Genomic DNA, 15,884 nt, shown 5'->3' with positions numbered 1-15,884 from the left:
ATATATGATTTCTAAACTATGTGTTCTGCCTAGAAAGACACTCAGACAATATTTTAACATTTTAATTTTCCATATTAATATTTACATTGGCTATCTGACATATTTATTTTGCTACAAACAGCAAAGACTAGATTTAGTATTTTATAAAATAGTGTCAACACTCAGATTTTCATGACCAAATAAGAAAATATCTCTGCCTGCTAACAGTGGCATACTGCAAACTATGTGACTGTCTGCTTGTTCTTCTGTTCCCTTTGTATAAATCTGAATGCTTTTCCTTAGTCTTTAACTTTATAAGAGAAATATCCCAGGAAGCTCCTTCTCTCCAGCCAACAGTAATATTCGAATACTTTTTCACACACCTGTATTCATGAATGCCTAAAAGACTTCTCTGCCCATATTAGTATGGTTTTGCTGCTTTTAAAAAAAAAGCCAAGATATGGAAGGGAACCATCCATTTTTAGCTACCATGAAACACACCACCACAGCATGAGGAGGTAGTGGTCAGAATGAACATGCCTGTGAAAACTTCCTCAGAGTATTGCAAACATAATTATTATCTCTCTTACATATTTTCTTATTTTATCACTAGAATTTCTAATTACTAGTCATTTTATCCTTTTTCTTAAATAAGGGCATAGCACACGCACATGCACACACACACACTCACAGTTGTTGTCAACCTAGTCTGCATATTAAAATCACTTAGGGAAGGACAGAATCAGGTATACCCATGATTAGACCCCAATCTCACCCTTCAATCTCTTGTTCTTCTCCTTCTCTCTAGACAACAGCAAATAGTCAAAAACAAAACAAAACAAAACAAAAACAAAGAAAACTCAAACTTAACCAATAGTGATTGAGCTTACCTAGGGGTCACTAATTTAAAGCATATGTTTACAAGGGCAATTTGAAAGATACATTGAGGAAAATTACATCTTATTTCATCATCCTAAAATCTGTAGGTAGAATAGCGAGAAAATCACAATTATGGCAACATTATAGCTTTATCTGAGCGGATCGAACACCTCTGCTGTCCACCTCTGGTGCCCTCACTAAGGTAAAATAACCTGTTGAACGAGGTTTCTAAGAATTCATGGGTTTCTGTGATCTGTCATCTGTGCTCCAGCTAAGAAGTAACCTCTGTGTGACAAGCTCTCCCACTGCTACTTCCCTGGAACTATCCAGGCCCTGGTTCTGGGATCCTCCCTCACGCTGTACTGGTCGTATTTGCTGGTCACTGTCTCAGTCCTGACTGCACGGCTGCCCCAGTGCCATCGATAAGATGTCATGTGCGGTGTTCATATGAGGCTGGTGTCCCTATAAAAGTTTGACAGGGGCAGGCCGGGCGCGGTGGCTCACGCCTGTAATCCCAGCACTTTGGGAGGCCGAGGCGGGCGGATCACGAGGTCAGGAGATCGAGACCATCCTGGCTAACACAGTGAAACCCCGTCTCTACTAAAAATACAAAAAATTAGCCGGGCGTGGTGGCGGGCGCCTGTAGTCCCAGCTACTCGGAGATGCTGAGGCAGGAGAATGGCGTCAACCCGGGAGGCGGAGCTTGCAGTGAGCCGAGATCGCGCCACTGCACTCCAGCCTGGGTGACAGAGCGAGACTCCGTCTCAAAAAAAAAAAAAAAAAAAAAAAAGTTTGACAGGGGCTTCATCCTGTGATTATCAGAGTCTTAACCAGATATTAGTCACCAGCCAAGCTAAAAATAAAATGAAGTCCAGGTGCGGTGGCTCACGCCTGTAATCCCAGCACTTTGGGAGGCCAAGGCGGGCGGATCACGAGGTCAGGAGTTCGAGACCAGCCTGGCCAATATGGTGAAACCCCGTCTCTATTAAAAAATACAAAAATTAGCCAGGAGAGATGGCATGTGCCTGTAGTCCCAGCTAATTGGGAGGCTGAGGCAGGAGAATCGCTGGAACCTGGGAGGCAGAGGTTGCAATGATCTTAGATCCTGCCACCACACTCCAGCCTGGGTGACAGAGCGAGACTCAGTCTCAAAAAAATAAATAAATACAATGATACCTTGTTTTTTTTTGTTTTGTTTTGTTTTTTTATCAGTCCATTGATCCGTGAATGGCTCCCTTAGGACCTTGTAGCAACTATGCAGACAGAAAAGCAGAACCTAGGCAATGCTAGGTCTCTAGTCTAATATGATCCTGAGGTAATTGAGATGTTTCTTTAGCCCTTATACGTCCCTAAGTTCTAAATATCACCAGATATATTTCATGTTAGGTAGGTTTCGTCATGGTGTGTAACCTAACTATCCACAATAAAACTGTTTTTAAAAATATTTAATGCATTCAAAAGCATTATTACAGTTTAAGAAAATGGGAAAACCTATTCTATTTTAACAATACTTATTCATGATTTTCTGATTTTAATGGCCCTATCACATTCACCTCTAACCTCTTCATTATCAGCATTGCAGAAAATTAGGGGTAATCTTGTTAGAAAGAGCGAGAACTCGAGATAAATGCCAAAGCTATTTCTTTAGGCCTTGTATTTTACAATAATCATGAAATAATATATGCTGATTTTCTATATTGAGTGGTAAAATCTCCCTTCATAGATTCGCCTTTATTCACTTTCTGACTTTCTAAGGAGTTTCTCTTAGAACTTTGATATAATAACTGTATCACAGTTGGAAATTGATGTCAACCTCAATTGTTTTCTGATTTGGGACAAGTAAATAAAACTTCAAATTTAGAAAACATGTACCAATTATCAGTCACCACATGGGATGGTTGACTCACGTTCATTTAGGAGAGAGTTATATTAAGTCACGTTGGGTTCTCTGCACAGTCGCAGTGATGAGTTGCCCTGAATCAGGAATACTGTAATTCAAAATTGCTCCACGAACACTTATTGATGATTTGAAAGTCAAGACATCTTCCAGCACTTTGGGAAACCAAGGCGGGTAGATCACCTGAAGTCAGGAGTTCCAGACCAGTCTGGCCAACCATGGTGAAACCCCGTCTCTACTAAAAATAGAAAAATTAGCCAGGTGTGGTGGTGCGTGCCTGTAATCCCAGCTACTCAGGAGGCTGAGACAGGAGAATTGCTTGAACCCGTGAGGCAGAGGTTGCAGTGAGCCAAGATCGCACCACTGCACTCCAGCCTGGGTGACAAGAGCCAAACTCCATCTTGGGGGCGGGAGGGAATGTCGAGACATCGGTAATCACAGGAGAAGACACATTCAGGGCACATTTCTTGGCCTCAGAGGATTATGTTCTATTAGACATCTGAACGTAGAAACATATACAAGCCCCAAGCCCCAGTGGGAGGTAACTTCAGGGCAGGTGTGAGTTCAAAGGAACACAAGCTTCCAAGTGTAGTCGGTGGCCAGTGTTACAGGAGTTCATGCACACACAGAAAACGTATGTGGGCTGTTGTTTGGAATGCCTCGGGAAGATTTCCTGAAATGAATATAATGTGCATTGGGTTTTGAAAGATGCATACTATTCAGACCCGTAGGGGGAGAGGCCGGGAATAAGAGGGCATTATTCTCTACCAAGGTCAGGTCAAGGAGTAACCCATAGATCTGTGCAACTGAACAAGGAAACTTTTCAGGGGACAAACGGGAGGGACTGAAGGCCCGAATGCAGTTTGGAGTCCGATCATCGATTTTTTTGAATTTCAGGGTCATGCGTACTAGAACTGTTTATGTTGCCGTAGATAGAAGCCACGGCTAGGACAGCAGCAGATGTGTCAGTGTTCCCCAGAGGGGAGCCTGGGGCAGGAAAGGATCATGCATTGGTCTACCTGGAAGCTCAGGACAGCCTGTGCCAGGACAGGAGCCTTCGCAGGAACATTTACTATGAGGATCAAAACAGGTTGTGGTTAATGGAAAGATGGTTTTTTTTGTTTGCTTTTTTTTTTTTTTTTTTTCTTTTTTTTTTTGACGGAGTCTCCCTCTGTCGCCCAGGCCGGAGTGCAGTGGCGCGATCTCGGCTCACTGCAAGCTCCGCCTCTCGGGTTCACGCCATTCTCCTGCCTCAGCCTCCCGAGTAGCTGGGACTACAAGCGCCCATCACCACGCCCGGCTAATTTTTTGTAATTTTAGTAGAGACGGGGTTTCACCGTGTTAGCCAGGATGGTCTCGATCTCCTGACCTCGTGATCCTCCCGCCTTGACCTCCCAAAGTGCTGGGATTAAAGGCGTGAGCCACCGTGCCAGGCCTACTTGTTTTTTCTTTTTTGTTTTGTTTGAGATGATGTCTACCCCTGTCACCCAGGCTGTAGTGCAGGGGCATGATCTGTGCTCAATGCAACCTCTACTTCCCAGGTTCCAGTGATTCTCCTGCCTCAGCCTCGCGAGTAGCTAGACTTACAGACGCCTGCCACCATGTCTAGCTAAATTTTTTGTATTTTTAGTAGAGACAGGGTTTCACCCTATTGGCCAGGCTGGTCTCTAACTCCTGACTTCAGGTGATCCACCCACCTTAGCCTCCCAAAGTGCTGGGATTACAGGCATGAGCCAGCCCAGAGATGTTAAAAAATAAGCATATTTGGATTTGGTGACTACATGGTTGGACCCTTGGTGGAGACACAGAATCAAGAGGAAGTGCAGAGTCAATAAAGTTCCACTGTTTAAAACAGCAACCACCTGACAGCTCATAAAAACAATGAAGAGCTGCTTTAATTCTAAATAACGCAAAGATCAGATTTTTCGCTCTGAATTTTGAGTCCAAATTTCTTCCTTGTGCTTACCAAGAGAGGTCTCATTTCAGCTCTCAACATCCACATCATTAAAATTTAATTTACTGATGGGGGCACAAATCATATATGTTTTGTTGGTGTGTTTGTACTAAAGAAATAATCCAAAATGATAACATAAATGGTATATTATTTTTTTAACTCTAAATATTTTACATATATATATATAAAACTATATTTCTCACTAAAGTTCCAGTTACAATGTAAGCATCAATAATTCTAAACTACATATTGTGTTTTGTCAGTTGGGGATTAAATCTGCCTCTTTAGTTTATTTAGGAAAAAAATATTACAGTGGTGGTGTGAAAGAAATTTCTTGATACTAAAAATGCTCAAGTCGTTTAACAGAACAACCGTTTTTGTATTTTAGTTAATGCACATTTTAAACTTCTAAAAATAGCTTTTGTGCAATAAAACAACAAGACACCAAGACAACTCTAAGTAATAAGTTTTGTGACATCTCAGTTGATCAGCAGCTCCTACATCACTCCTCCCACGAAAGTATCCTTCCTTTGAATTCTAGAGCTGCCTTAAGTGTTGCTAGTTAATTGCATTTGAGAAGTAAATAACTGTTTCAAGGTATAATGGGAAACGAATAGCATTAGAGTGCTCCCTTTCCCGATTAATTAGAATTTGCTACTATTTATAACTACTTTTCCCATCAACTCATCCTGAATGTTGAAAGAGAAAACACCTCCTCATATGTTTTCCGCAGCAACATTCCCATTCCAATTTCACGTCTCTATTTATTTCATATTTTGTAATAGTAGAGACCCATAACACTCAGTAATCATTGGGTGTTTTTCCGATTTGTATTACAGTACTCTAAACGGTTCCCAAAGAAATCACTTCGAACCCCTCGAAGGTCTCCTCAAAATGGCATTCTACATATGCGGATAGGAGGAAGAAATATGAAATGGAGTATCAAGATGAAAGCAACATCCTAACTCTAACGACCAGAAACAAGCAGAAATATGACATATATTTCTTTATTTCAAACAAAAAAATGTCGGTAACTGAGTGATTCATATGAACCCAAGCAGTCTCTTTCTTATCAACCTCCCTGGCTTCCTCCGAAGCATAACTCAGCAAGTGAAAGAAAAAAAGATAGTGTTGTACATATAACTCAGCAATAAAGCTCTCTAAGGCACAGATATCAATTTAAGTACTGTTCACTGAAACTCCAAAATGAAATGTTTCTAATTGTTCTAACTTAATATTTCCACTGTTGATCCTGTTATAATATTGAAGATGGTAAGAATGTTGCTTTATATTTATTAACATAAAATGATCACAATATTACCATAAGAGATAATACATTATTGAAAGACATACCTGTCAGTCAAATTAATATTAAGACAGGTTTTCTATATGTGAAAGAACTCGAGTAAATAAAAATATTGAGAGAAAGAAAATGGAAATATTTTTAAGAGTGCATACTTTTAACAAGCATTTTTTAATGGAAAGGTAAAGTCAGAATTTTAATGTAGAGTCACACACATTGGCATTTGAATAAAATGGATTGTCTAATTCTTTTTTCTATAACTCTGCAGTTTTTATTTACAATTATAATATACTACTATACCCTAGTAGCATGAATAATTGAGAATAAAAACGTAACAAACATTTAAATAGCATAAATTATTTACGAAAGCCTACATCAAATTAGCAAGTATTGTATATGTAGATACTTTGTTCAAATACTCACATGTAAGACCGTAAATGTAATAAAAGGAGAGGGGAAAGCTTACCTAACTGGTTCAGAAAAGACACGGCCATTCTACAGTGTATGAAAGGTAAAAATGCTTCTAAAAACAGATAACAGACATTGTAGATGACTCAGAAAAAAACTAAGTATTTGAAAATGGGTGAAAAAAATGCAAATAAAATATATTTGAAAATATATTAACGCATATATTTTACATTTAACGTATTAGTTATGTAGTATATATTGACATATTATAAACTAGATGTACACACAAAATTGTGTTTTGTGTAGAGATTTTTTCTCATCCCATAAAATAACAAATGAAGCATATGATTTTGTGGGTATTACTGTTGGCATTAACATCAGTAATCTATATAAGTTCATCAATTTTGTTAAGAAAATCTGATATCTTTGGAAGGGATATTCCTTCTTCCTTTGCCAAATTGAAAACAAAAAGTAGATACAGTTGTACAGGTATAATTTTTTCTTGTTGACAATTGAGAAAATATAATTTAAAATCATCCCAGGAAATGTTTTGCTTTGTTCATTGTTAAAACTATAGATCAAAAGAGAAAACCAATTATGAATAGATTGTACTATTATTTTCTAAACCACAAGTTCTCCCAAGAATGCAATAGTCCTGAATGTTCTTACCTCACCCACCTCCTGTGTTCTTTCACTGAATATATTCTCTGACAACATAAGCGTTCATTTTGTTCTGATTAGCTGAATTGTACTCAAGCATTTATCTTTGTTCTTTTTCTCTCAAACTCACAGTTGCTTAAAAACAATGGTGTACTATAATTTTATTTAAATTACCTTGACAACTCTGTTTCACAGATCTTGAACAATCTGATATCTATAAACGAAGTCAGTGATAACTTTCAATAAAAAGTTAAATTTTTAAGTATAGAAATAGTATGCACAATTTGCCACAAGTTGATAGTCTTCAAGATTTCTGTATAGTAACTGTATTTTTCTTTCCTGAAAAGGAGAGGTGAAGCCAGCTGGACTTCCTGCATTGAGCGGGGACTTGGAGAACTTTTCTGTCTTACAAGAGGATTGTAAAATGCACCAATCAGCACTCTGTAAAACACACCAATCTGCGCTCTGTAAAATGCACCAATCGGCATGCTGCAAAACACACCAATCAGCGCTCTGTAAAATGCACCAATCAGCACTCTGTAAAACACACCAATCAGCACTCTGTAAAATGCACCAATCAGCACTCTGTAAAACACACCAATCAGCGCTCTGTAAAATGCACCAATCAGCGCTCTATAAAACACACCAATCAGCAGGATCCTAAAAGTAGCCAATCACAGGGAGGATTGAAAAAAGGGCATTCTGATAGGACAGAAATGGAACATGGGAGGGGACAAATAAGGGCATAAAAGCAGCCCAAGGGGCTGAGCTCCCCTTCCATGCTGTGGAAACATTGTTCTTTTGCTGTTTGCAATAAACCTTGCTACAGCTGATTCTTTGTTTCCCTGCCATCTTTAAGAGCTCGAAAACTCACCCCAAAGGTCTGTGGCTTCATTCTTGAAGTCAGCAAGGCCATGAACCCACCGGAAGGAACCAACTCCGGACACAATAATAAAATTTAAATATTAATTTCAACTAGATTTCAGAATCTGCATATTCAAACAGTGCTAACGGACCTATAATATAAAAAGTTGACAGCTTACCTCACTTTTAAATTCCCTTGTTGAGGCTGTCCATCGTAAACTGATAAAATATCAAAATCTTCTTCAAGAGCAAAGGTATGGAAGGACAACTGTATCCTGTTGCGCTCGCCCGTGATGATGATCCAGGTGCAGTTGGCATAGTTCGGATACCCGTGAGGAAACCCTGGGCTCTCGATGGTGCCATTGGGACCCTGGACTAAGCCTCCACAGTTTTGACCTGGAACAGAAAACATACACAAAAAAAGCATATTATTCTGGCCATCTTTAATCTGTGACTTAAAAAATTTCTAAACACTTTCATCAATTTTTGTAACATTTTATAATTCTTGCACAAATATTGAAGGATAAATTGGAAGTGTTCTGCAGCGCTGAAAGATAGAGAACAACAACAAATTAAAAGGAAAAAAAATATGCAACATTTGGTAACCCCTATTAGAAGTTTAGGAAAATTCTTTTTCCTGTAATTTTTAAATACAGCCTCATCAATATCAAATTTCAATTCATGGGGAACATATTTGGTGCCAACTAGTAGCATGCTTAAAGCACTCGACCCTAAATTCTTCGCTGCTAGAAACTAAGTTACAGAAAAATAAACATTATAAAACTATATATATACACACCTATTTACATAGCCACGTAACGGCAATATGTATTAATAAGAATAGTTAGAAAAAAACATGGTGAATATGCCAGTGATTGATCTGTGCCTGTGCTGGCAGATGTCTTACTGGGCAGAAGAATAACACATGCGAGAAGGAAGCTTATCAAGTTGAAAATAAAAGGCATAAAACAAGGTAAGTTAAATGACGCTCAAATGAAAGAGCAGCTCAGCAAAATGAGGACTGTAACAACATCCTTCCTATTGATGTCTACCCGTTCACACAGGCAGGACTTAGGAGGTGGAGGAGGAAGGAAAGTGCACCACAAAATGAAGGCACCAATTAAAGAAAAGGCTCGGAGTTGCAATGAGCAGTAAGTGATTTAGCCGTCCCTAAGCAGGACTGCAGGACATCCCAGGTTTTACTCAGCGCTCACCTAAGAGCCTCCCTTTGGCAGGTGGAATTGGGATTACCCTGAGGGTTTAGGATTGACATGACAATGAGAAATCATGAGGGTTGAAGGGCAATTAAGTGCCACAAAGCCACCTTCGAGCTACTGAGCAGAGTCTGAGGAACTGATTTCATTCTGCCTCTGCCTCCAAAGATTTTGTGTTATTGATTCTAACAGAGCACTTCTCAGGCGATTCCCAGACTCCTGGAGTAGGTTCCAAAGAACAGAACCCTTGAGTAAATTGCAGGCCCCAGGCTTCCTGCGAGAACCAAGCGCTGAAAGAACAGCTCTGGGAGATTAGTAACAGATGCACACCTGACCCACCTATTCTATTTTTTTTTTACCACTAGACAAACCGAAATGCCTGCCCTCTCAACCTCCCCACTGCATTTCATTTCTGCTACTCCTGATCTTCATCCACCTACTTTGCACGGTGATTCCCTACTTGCCTGTTTCAGCCCTTCCCCTTCCCATGTTACTTCCCACATACAAGCTTTCCGTGCCATGCTCATTTGGTCCCTGTGGTTGTTAATTTTTTTTTTTTTTTTTTGGTCTGCTCAGTTACGTGTAACAGTCTGCCCGTAATGGCCATGCCTGGGCCAATACAACAGAAGCAAGAGGAGCAAAAGCTGAGAACGGGGCAGACAGATCGTTGGAAGTGTGTTATGAGCATAGTCTGCACATGTAACCTGTAACTATTACTGTCCTGTAATGGAACAGGATAACCCTCTCAGACCCTTGCAGCATTTCGTTTGTCTGAGGTTAGTTGTCAAGTAGCTCACAAAAAATGTCTATGTTTCTTGCCTTCTTAATATGCCCATTTCCCACTAATGTCCTTTAAATGTATTTAAATGTTTTGACACTAAAAATATTGAGAAAGTTTTGAAGGGACCTGGGTGTATTCAGATCGTGGCATGTAGTGTAAGTATTTGAATACAAGTATTATCTCGGCTTTTATTGTTAAAGTACAAACAGAAAATTATTTTCAACTGCATTTTATACTTAAAAAGTATTTTACAACAGTAGACCTCAGTGAGCTCAAATCGTTCACAGTAATGTTATCAAATGCTTCTAGGAGCTGGCTAAACCTTAATAAAAAGATTTAATGAAAGGGATTTATGAGTTTAAAACCAGAGAACTAATAAGAAGCCCATTTTCCACTACATTTAAGTCTAACAATAACACTGTAACAAGTAAATATTAAAGCTGTGGGGTTTTGAAAGGTCTTTAAAGAAAATAGCTTTTCTGCTTTACGAGTAATTCTTGCCTAACAGTAAATCAAAAAAAGTGAAGACTTGATTATAAACTGGAAAAAAGAAAAATCAGTTCAACAGAAAAACATCAACTGGAAAGTAGTTACTATTACAGACTCACTAGGTTGAATCAGATTAACAGATATTAAGATTTCCTCAAGGAATAACATTTAGGCTGCATTTAGGGTACCAATCACTACAGTGCATCTTGCTGAATGAGTCACATTTGATCCATTCATTGACATTCCATAGCCCCGGTTAGAAATTTTGGGAACTGCTCAAAGGTTCTTAGCAGAGTGAATATCATTCTTGGCTGTACAGTGTAAACAACCAAGAAGTTTTTAAAGTACCTATGCCTAAGATAGAATCGGATGTATTTGGTCTGCAGCTTAATACTGCATCTTATTATAAAGCCACAGTAATGAAGGCAGTGTTTGATTGGTGTAAGCCTAGATAAATAGCCAGTGGAACAGAACAGAAAGCCATAACACCCACAGAGATATAGAATCTAGATTTAAAGCTCATATGGTACTCCTCTTTTCTCTTGGATCTTATACTCTAATGGGCCGTTGCCTGCTACAGAGTAGGCACAAATATTCTACACATGTTTTCTGTTTAAACGATGTGCATCTAAGCTTGATGTAAGTGATGTCCTTAAGTACAGCTTCAAACAAGTGGATTAATTTAATTGAATATTTTTAATGGGCAAACTTTTAAATGCTACAAACAATCATATTTCAACATGTTGTTTAACGTGAATCCCTTGTAAGTACCTGTGTAATTTGTATTTCCTCAGGGCAATAAAATAATCTGCACTTTCTGTGATGATTGTAATGTTTTAGTTAAAATTAAGTTGTTATTTTACAGGGATTGAAACCTTGATTATTGCTAAAAAAAAAAAAAAAAAAGTCTAATGGTCTTCTTCCTCCGTAAACTGATACTGGAAGTCACCTTGAAATAAAATATCAATATCAATGGCAATATCAATGGTAAAAAAGAAGTATATATGTATGTGTATATTTTTCCCAGTGATATTGAAGTTTGATTTCAATTTCAATTTCATATATATATATGAACACACTTTGTGATGTATATTTTGGTATGCATGCAATTACACAGATACCGAAATAGACATCTGTAATTGCATGGATACCAAAATACACATCACAGAGAAACACACATGCAACATTGTGCATAGAGATGTTTTGGCTGCTATAATTCAAAAAAACTTCCAAGAGAAAACCTGAACACATGCCATAATTTTAAGCAACTGGAATCTATATCATCTGGCACTGAAATAATAACATACGAAACATCTGGTGCCTATCTAAAGTAATCAGCAGAATGTTAGATATAGAAGAATCACAGAGCTAATTTTTTTTGCAGATTTCTACTCCTTAGATAAGTCCTTAATATCACAACCTTACATACACAGAGTTAACTTCAGTCATTTTTAAATTCTGTCTCATACTGCTGGACTGAGGTTTTGTTTTCAAACGACATTTTCACATATAATCTTTGCTGGCCATCTAAGTAACCACACATCATGATTTTACAAGGATGGAAGAACAAGCGAAAATGAAGTAAGTTGTCCAAAGTCATCGGGGAATGAATCAAGGTCTTCTCACACCAAAGCCTAGAAGCGTCCCACCAAACCCAGTCACATCTCCACCAACAAACACAGCAGACAACCCAGTACATTACAGACCTCAAGTATGGTGATCAAATCATAACATATATCACAATAAATGCCTTAGATTACAAAATAAAATGGTGAGTAAATACAGACATTTGGAAAATCTCGGTATGTAGGGACTCTAAACTCTGCCCTTCTTTAAAACTAATCAATGCCCATTGAACGAAAAAAAGTGAAAGTATTAAGTAGCATTTAGAAACATAAACATCACCCATAGTGTGATTACCGAAGATAATTATTGGTAACATTTTGCTGAACACTTTTCTAATCTACACTTAATGTTGCCATACTACCTGGCATGCAAGATGTGAAGCGTGGATTTGTATTAAATACTTGTGAGTCCTGCAGGAACCAGTAAGAACTGACCTAGGAAATGTCTTGCTTTGGAGGTGACCTGGTCGGCCTGTAGGTGCTACTCTCTATCCTGTGAAGGTCCAGGTCTGCAAGATGGGCAATTGCTCGGCAAGGAGCCTACAGGACGACTTGCCCTGGGCCCCAGAGAGCCATGGAGTTGATGGTTGGTTATACAGCAGTGCCCCTCTTGGAGGCCGGGAAACGCATTCCAGTAAAGGCAGGGCTTACTGTGTCCTAGAACAATTCTCTACTTTGAAAGCCTGTCTCAGAAGCACACAGGTTAGAAAAAGGCCCCGTGCCCTCATCATTTCTGAGATGAACTAACCCCTCCACTCTGAACGCCCCCCACAGTCAGTTGGCTCCTCTCCTGGGCTCCTGCTCTGTAATTTGTGCTGCTGTACAGCAGTGGCACATACTTCTCCTAGAAGAAGGTAGCAGCTGAGATGATTCGTCTGTGATCCAAACTGATTCACTGTGAGCATTTGAGGAGTGAAGATATCATAAACAAACACCTTCCTAGATTCTACACCTGGATGAAACCGCACTGTTTCTCTCAATCCTGGGCAGAGTGGCCATTCTCAGAAAGTAGTAGAGGTGGACATAATATTTAAAAACTGGTGTGCCAAATATGTTGTACTACCTCATTTAATTCGTGCACAGCTTTTGAAGTGGGGTGTGGCTTAGCCTTTGCTTTGCTAGCTGGGAAAATAATTACTTGGATAATGCTTTATGATGAGAGAATCGTGTTGCTATTCAAAACCTCTGTCTGAGAGCAAATGTTTGGCCATCAGAGATATTTTGACATGTAATTGGGTTTCGGGACTTAGAAAGATGTGGACTCTACTGTTCCGTATGTGGAGATAGCCGTGCAGGGAAATGATACTCTACAGCAAATTCTACAAACGAGGAAACGAGTCATTTGACAAATGATGGACAGAGCCGTGGAGGAACAGTCTGGAGATGAAAAGACTTGGGAATGTATAATTGTCTCCGACTCCGGGGCCTGATATCATTTGAAAGAGTATATAGATTTATGTGTAAATAGAGTCCAGGCAGAAGCTATATTCTCATCTGAACAGTATGTCTCATTGGAGATAAACATCAAAAACAGCCTTTGTGGTTTTTATCCTGTTTGCAACAAGGCCAGATCACCACACTGGCTCCTTTTTAAAACAACATCACTGGTGGAAAAACAAACCTTACATGTTTATTACACTCAGCGACAGCGTCGACCCTTTTACTATATCCATTTTGTGAAAATGACAATTGATGGTTTTCATGTCTATATGAATTACTGTGTAAATGAGAATTGGATTACTTTCAGACAGGCAGATCTTTGACCTCCAAAGCATCTTTCATTTTTGACATTTTTGTGGTCAAATGACCTTGTACACCTGTTGGCTTTTCTGCAAGACTAAACATTGCCTTACTCCTACTGGATGTAGCTATCAGGCAACTCTCAAGTAAAAAATATTAAAAAAAAATAAAAAATGAAATAATATAAAACAAAATGGTCCATTGTGACCTTCAATGAACTTTTTCTTTAAGAGCTGAGGAGTGTGACAGACTTCTAAGTGGCTCTGGAATTTGAAAAAGTGAGAGGCCTCTGATTTCGATGAAGGAAGCGGAAGTGTCCCTGATCAGATAAGCGCTGTTTGAAACGGTAAACAAATCAAATATTCATTAAATTCTGCATCATCTTCTACAGTTTCGTGGGTTATTCCAGGATCTGCATTATGGGGAAAATAATTAATTGTGGAAGGACCACGACTTAAAGCGCCCTTCTGGGGACTTCGATTAAGGGTTTTCAAAATTAAAGTCTTCAGGCATTTTGCAGGAACACCATGCCCTGCAGGAAGCTTTGAAAGCGTGATGATTCTCAGAGCACCCGGAGCGACTGACATCAGCCACGCTCACTCAGGGCCTTAGGGTACTTGGGTGGGTTTTAATCCCAAACACTTATGGGACATTACTCACTACATGAGCAGAGAAGAAAAGTAAAAAAGCCAGAGGCTGCTTGCCTGAAAGAGAGCCAACGAATCGGTTTCTCACTGTGGAATCTTTGCCCATGAGCAAGGCCTTGAAGGGAGCTCTTACAGTGAAAATGAACCAGGAGTATCCGGTTTCTATCGCTCCAAAAGGAAAAGGGAGGTTTTCACTGGTGTCACTTCTTTCCCTTCCTTGAACACACCATGCTTGTTCCCATCCCAGGCCCTTTGCACATGTGCGTCCAGCTGCCTGAAATGAGCTTTGCCCAAATTTTTTCATCTAAGCTTTGCCCAGATTTTTTCATTGAGACCTCATGCAGGTCTCAATACAGTATAGTCCTTCCAGACACTCACATCTCAATCAGCAACACCCTTCCAACATTACGTGCTACCCTTCGCCGCCCCCCCCCCTTATTTTTTTTTTGAGACAGAGTCTCTCTCTGTCGCCAGGCTAGAGTGCAGTGGCGCCATCTTAGCTCACTGCAACCTCCACCTCCCAGGTTCAAGCAATCCTCCCGCCTCAACCTCCAGAATAGCTGGGATTACAGGCATGCACTACCACACCTGACTAATATTTGTATTTTTAGTAGAGACAGGGTTTCACCACGTTGGCCAGGCTGGTCACAAACTTCTGACCTCAGGTGACGGGCTCACCTCAGCCTCCCAAAGTACTGGGATTACAGCTGTGAGCCACCATGCCTGGCTCCTAAACTATTTTATTCCCTTATAGCATTTATAACTTTGTGAACATATCCTATTTAGTTGCTTATTCATTGATGATCTGTTTCTATACTAAATGTAAACCTTCCAAGAGTGAAGATAATGATTGGCTTGATTATATGCCCATTTCTAGAATATTGGCTGCTACTCGACATTCAATTATTAAAGCCTGTGGGTGAGTTTGGGTGCATGTGTGGGAGGCAGAGGTGGTGGGACAAATTAAATCTATGTGCGCACTCATAGGGAAGCAAGGAAAGCAGCGGTACTTGAAAGAATTATAAATCTATATTCTAGTTAGTGATTACTTAACACATTAGGATGCAGGTGATATTTTAATTCTCAAAGCAGAGTAGCTATTGTCCGAATCCTATTCAGCAGCCTGATTGGCAGAGGCTCCTTAGACTAAATATTCCCTGCTTTACGGGAAGCTAATTTTTCCCCTACATGCTGTTCCTATGGACATCGGCATCTCTGCTTTTTCCTTCTAGACAGGCGTCATCATTCCGGGCAAGGCAAGGCTGCCATGAGTTAGAACTGGAACCTCATGGATATGATGTCAATGTTGTTCCCTTTGCTATTGCCCCCAGGAGAGGCAGCTTTAGTTAACTCCAGCACTGTAACATTTTCACCTACTGAGAAACTGTTCCATTAATGGTAATAAAGTCATTCAACGTCTACCCACTCTGAAAAGACAAATTGC

General features: G+C 39.6%; 1 protein-coding gene across 1 annotated transcript in view; it reads right to left on the bottom strand.

The window, feature by feature from the left end:
- Positions 1-15,884, bottom strand: part of CSMD1 (CUB and Sushi multiple domains 1) — a 2,040,038-nt gene that overhangs the window by 1,676,032 nt on the left and 348,122 nt on the right. Inside the window, exon 2 of the mRNA XM_032158987.2 lies at positions 8,124-8,340. Within this exon, the coding sequence (XP_032014878.1) occupies positions 8,124-8,340 (217 nt within the window). The remainder of the gene's footprint in view (positions 1-8,123; positions 8,341-15,884) is intronic.

The sequence above is a fragment of the Hylobates moloch genome, unplaced genomic scaffold, assembly GCF_009828535.3.
Source record: "Hylobates moloch isolate HMO894 unplaced genomic scaffold, HMol_V3 SCAFFOLD_8, whole genome shotgun sequence".
In the NCBI taxonomy this organism is placed as follows: domain Eukaryota; kingdom Metazoa; phylum Chordata; class Mammalia; order Primates; family Hylobatidae; genus Hylobates; species Hylobates moloch.
This window is presented reverse-complemented; position numbering and strand designations above follow the sequence as displayed.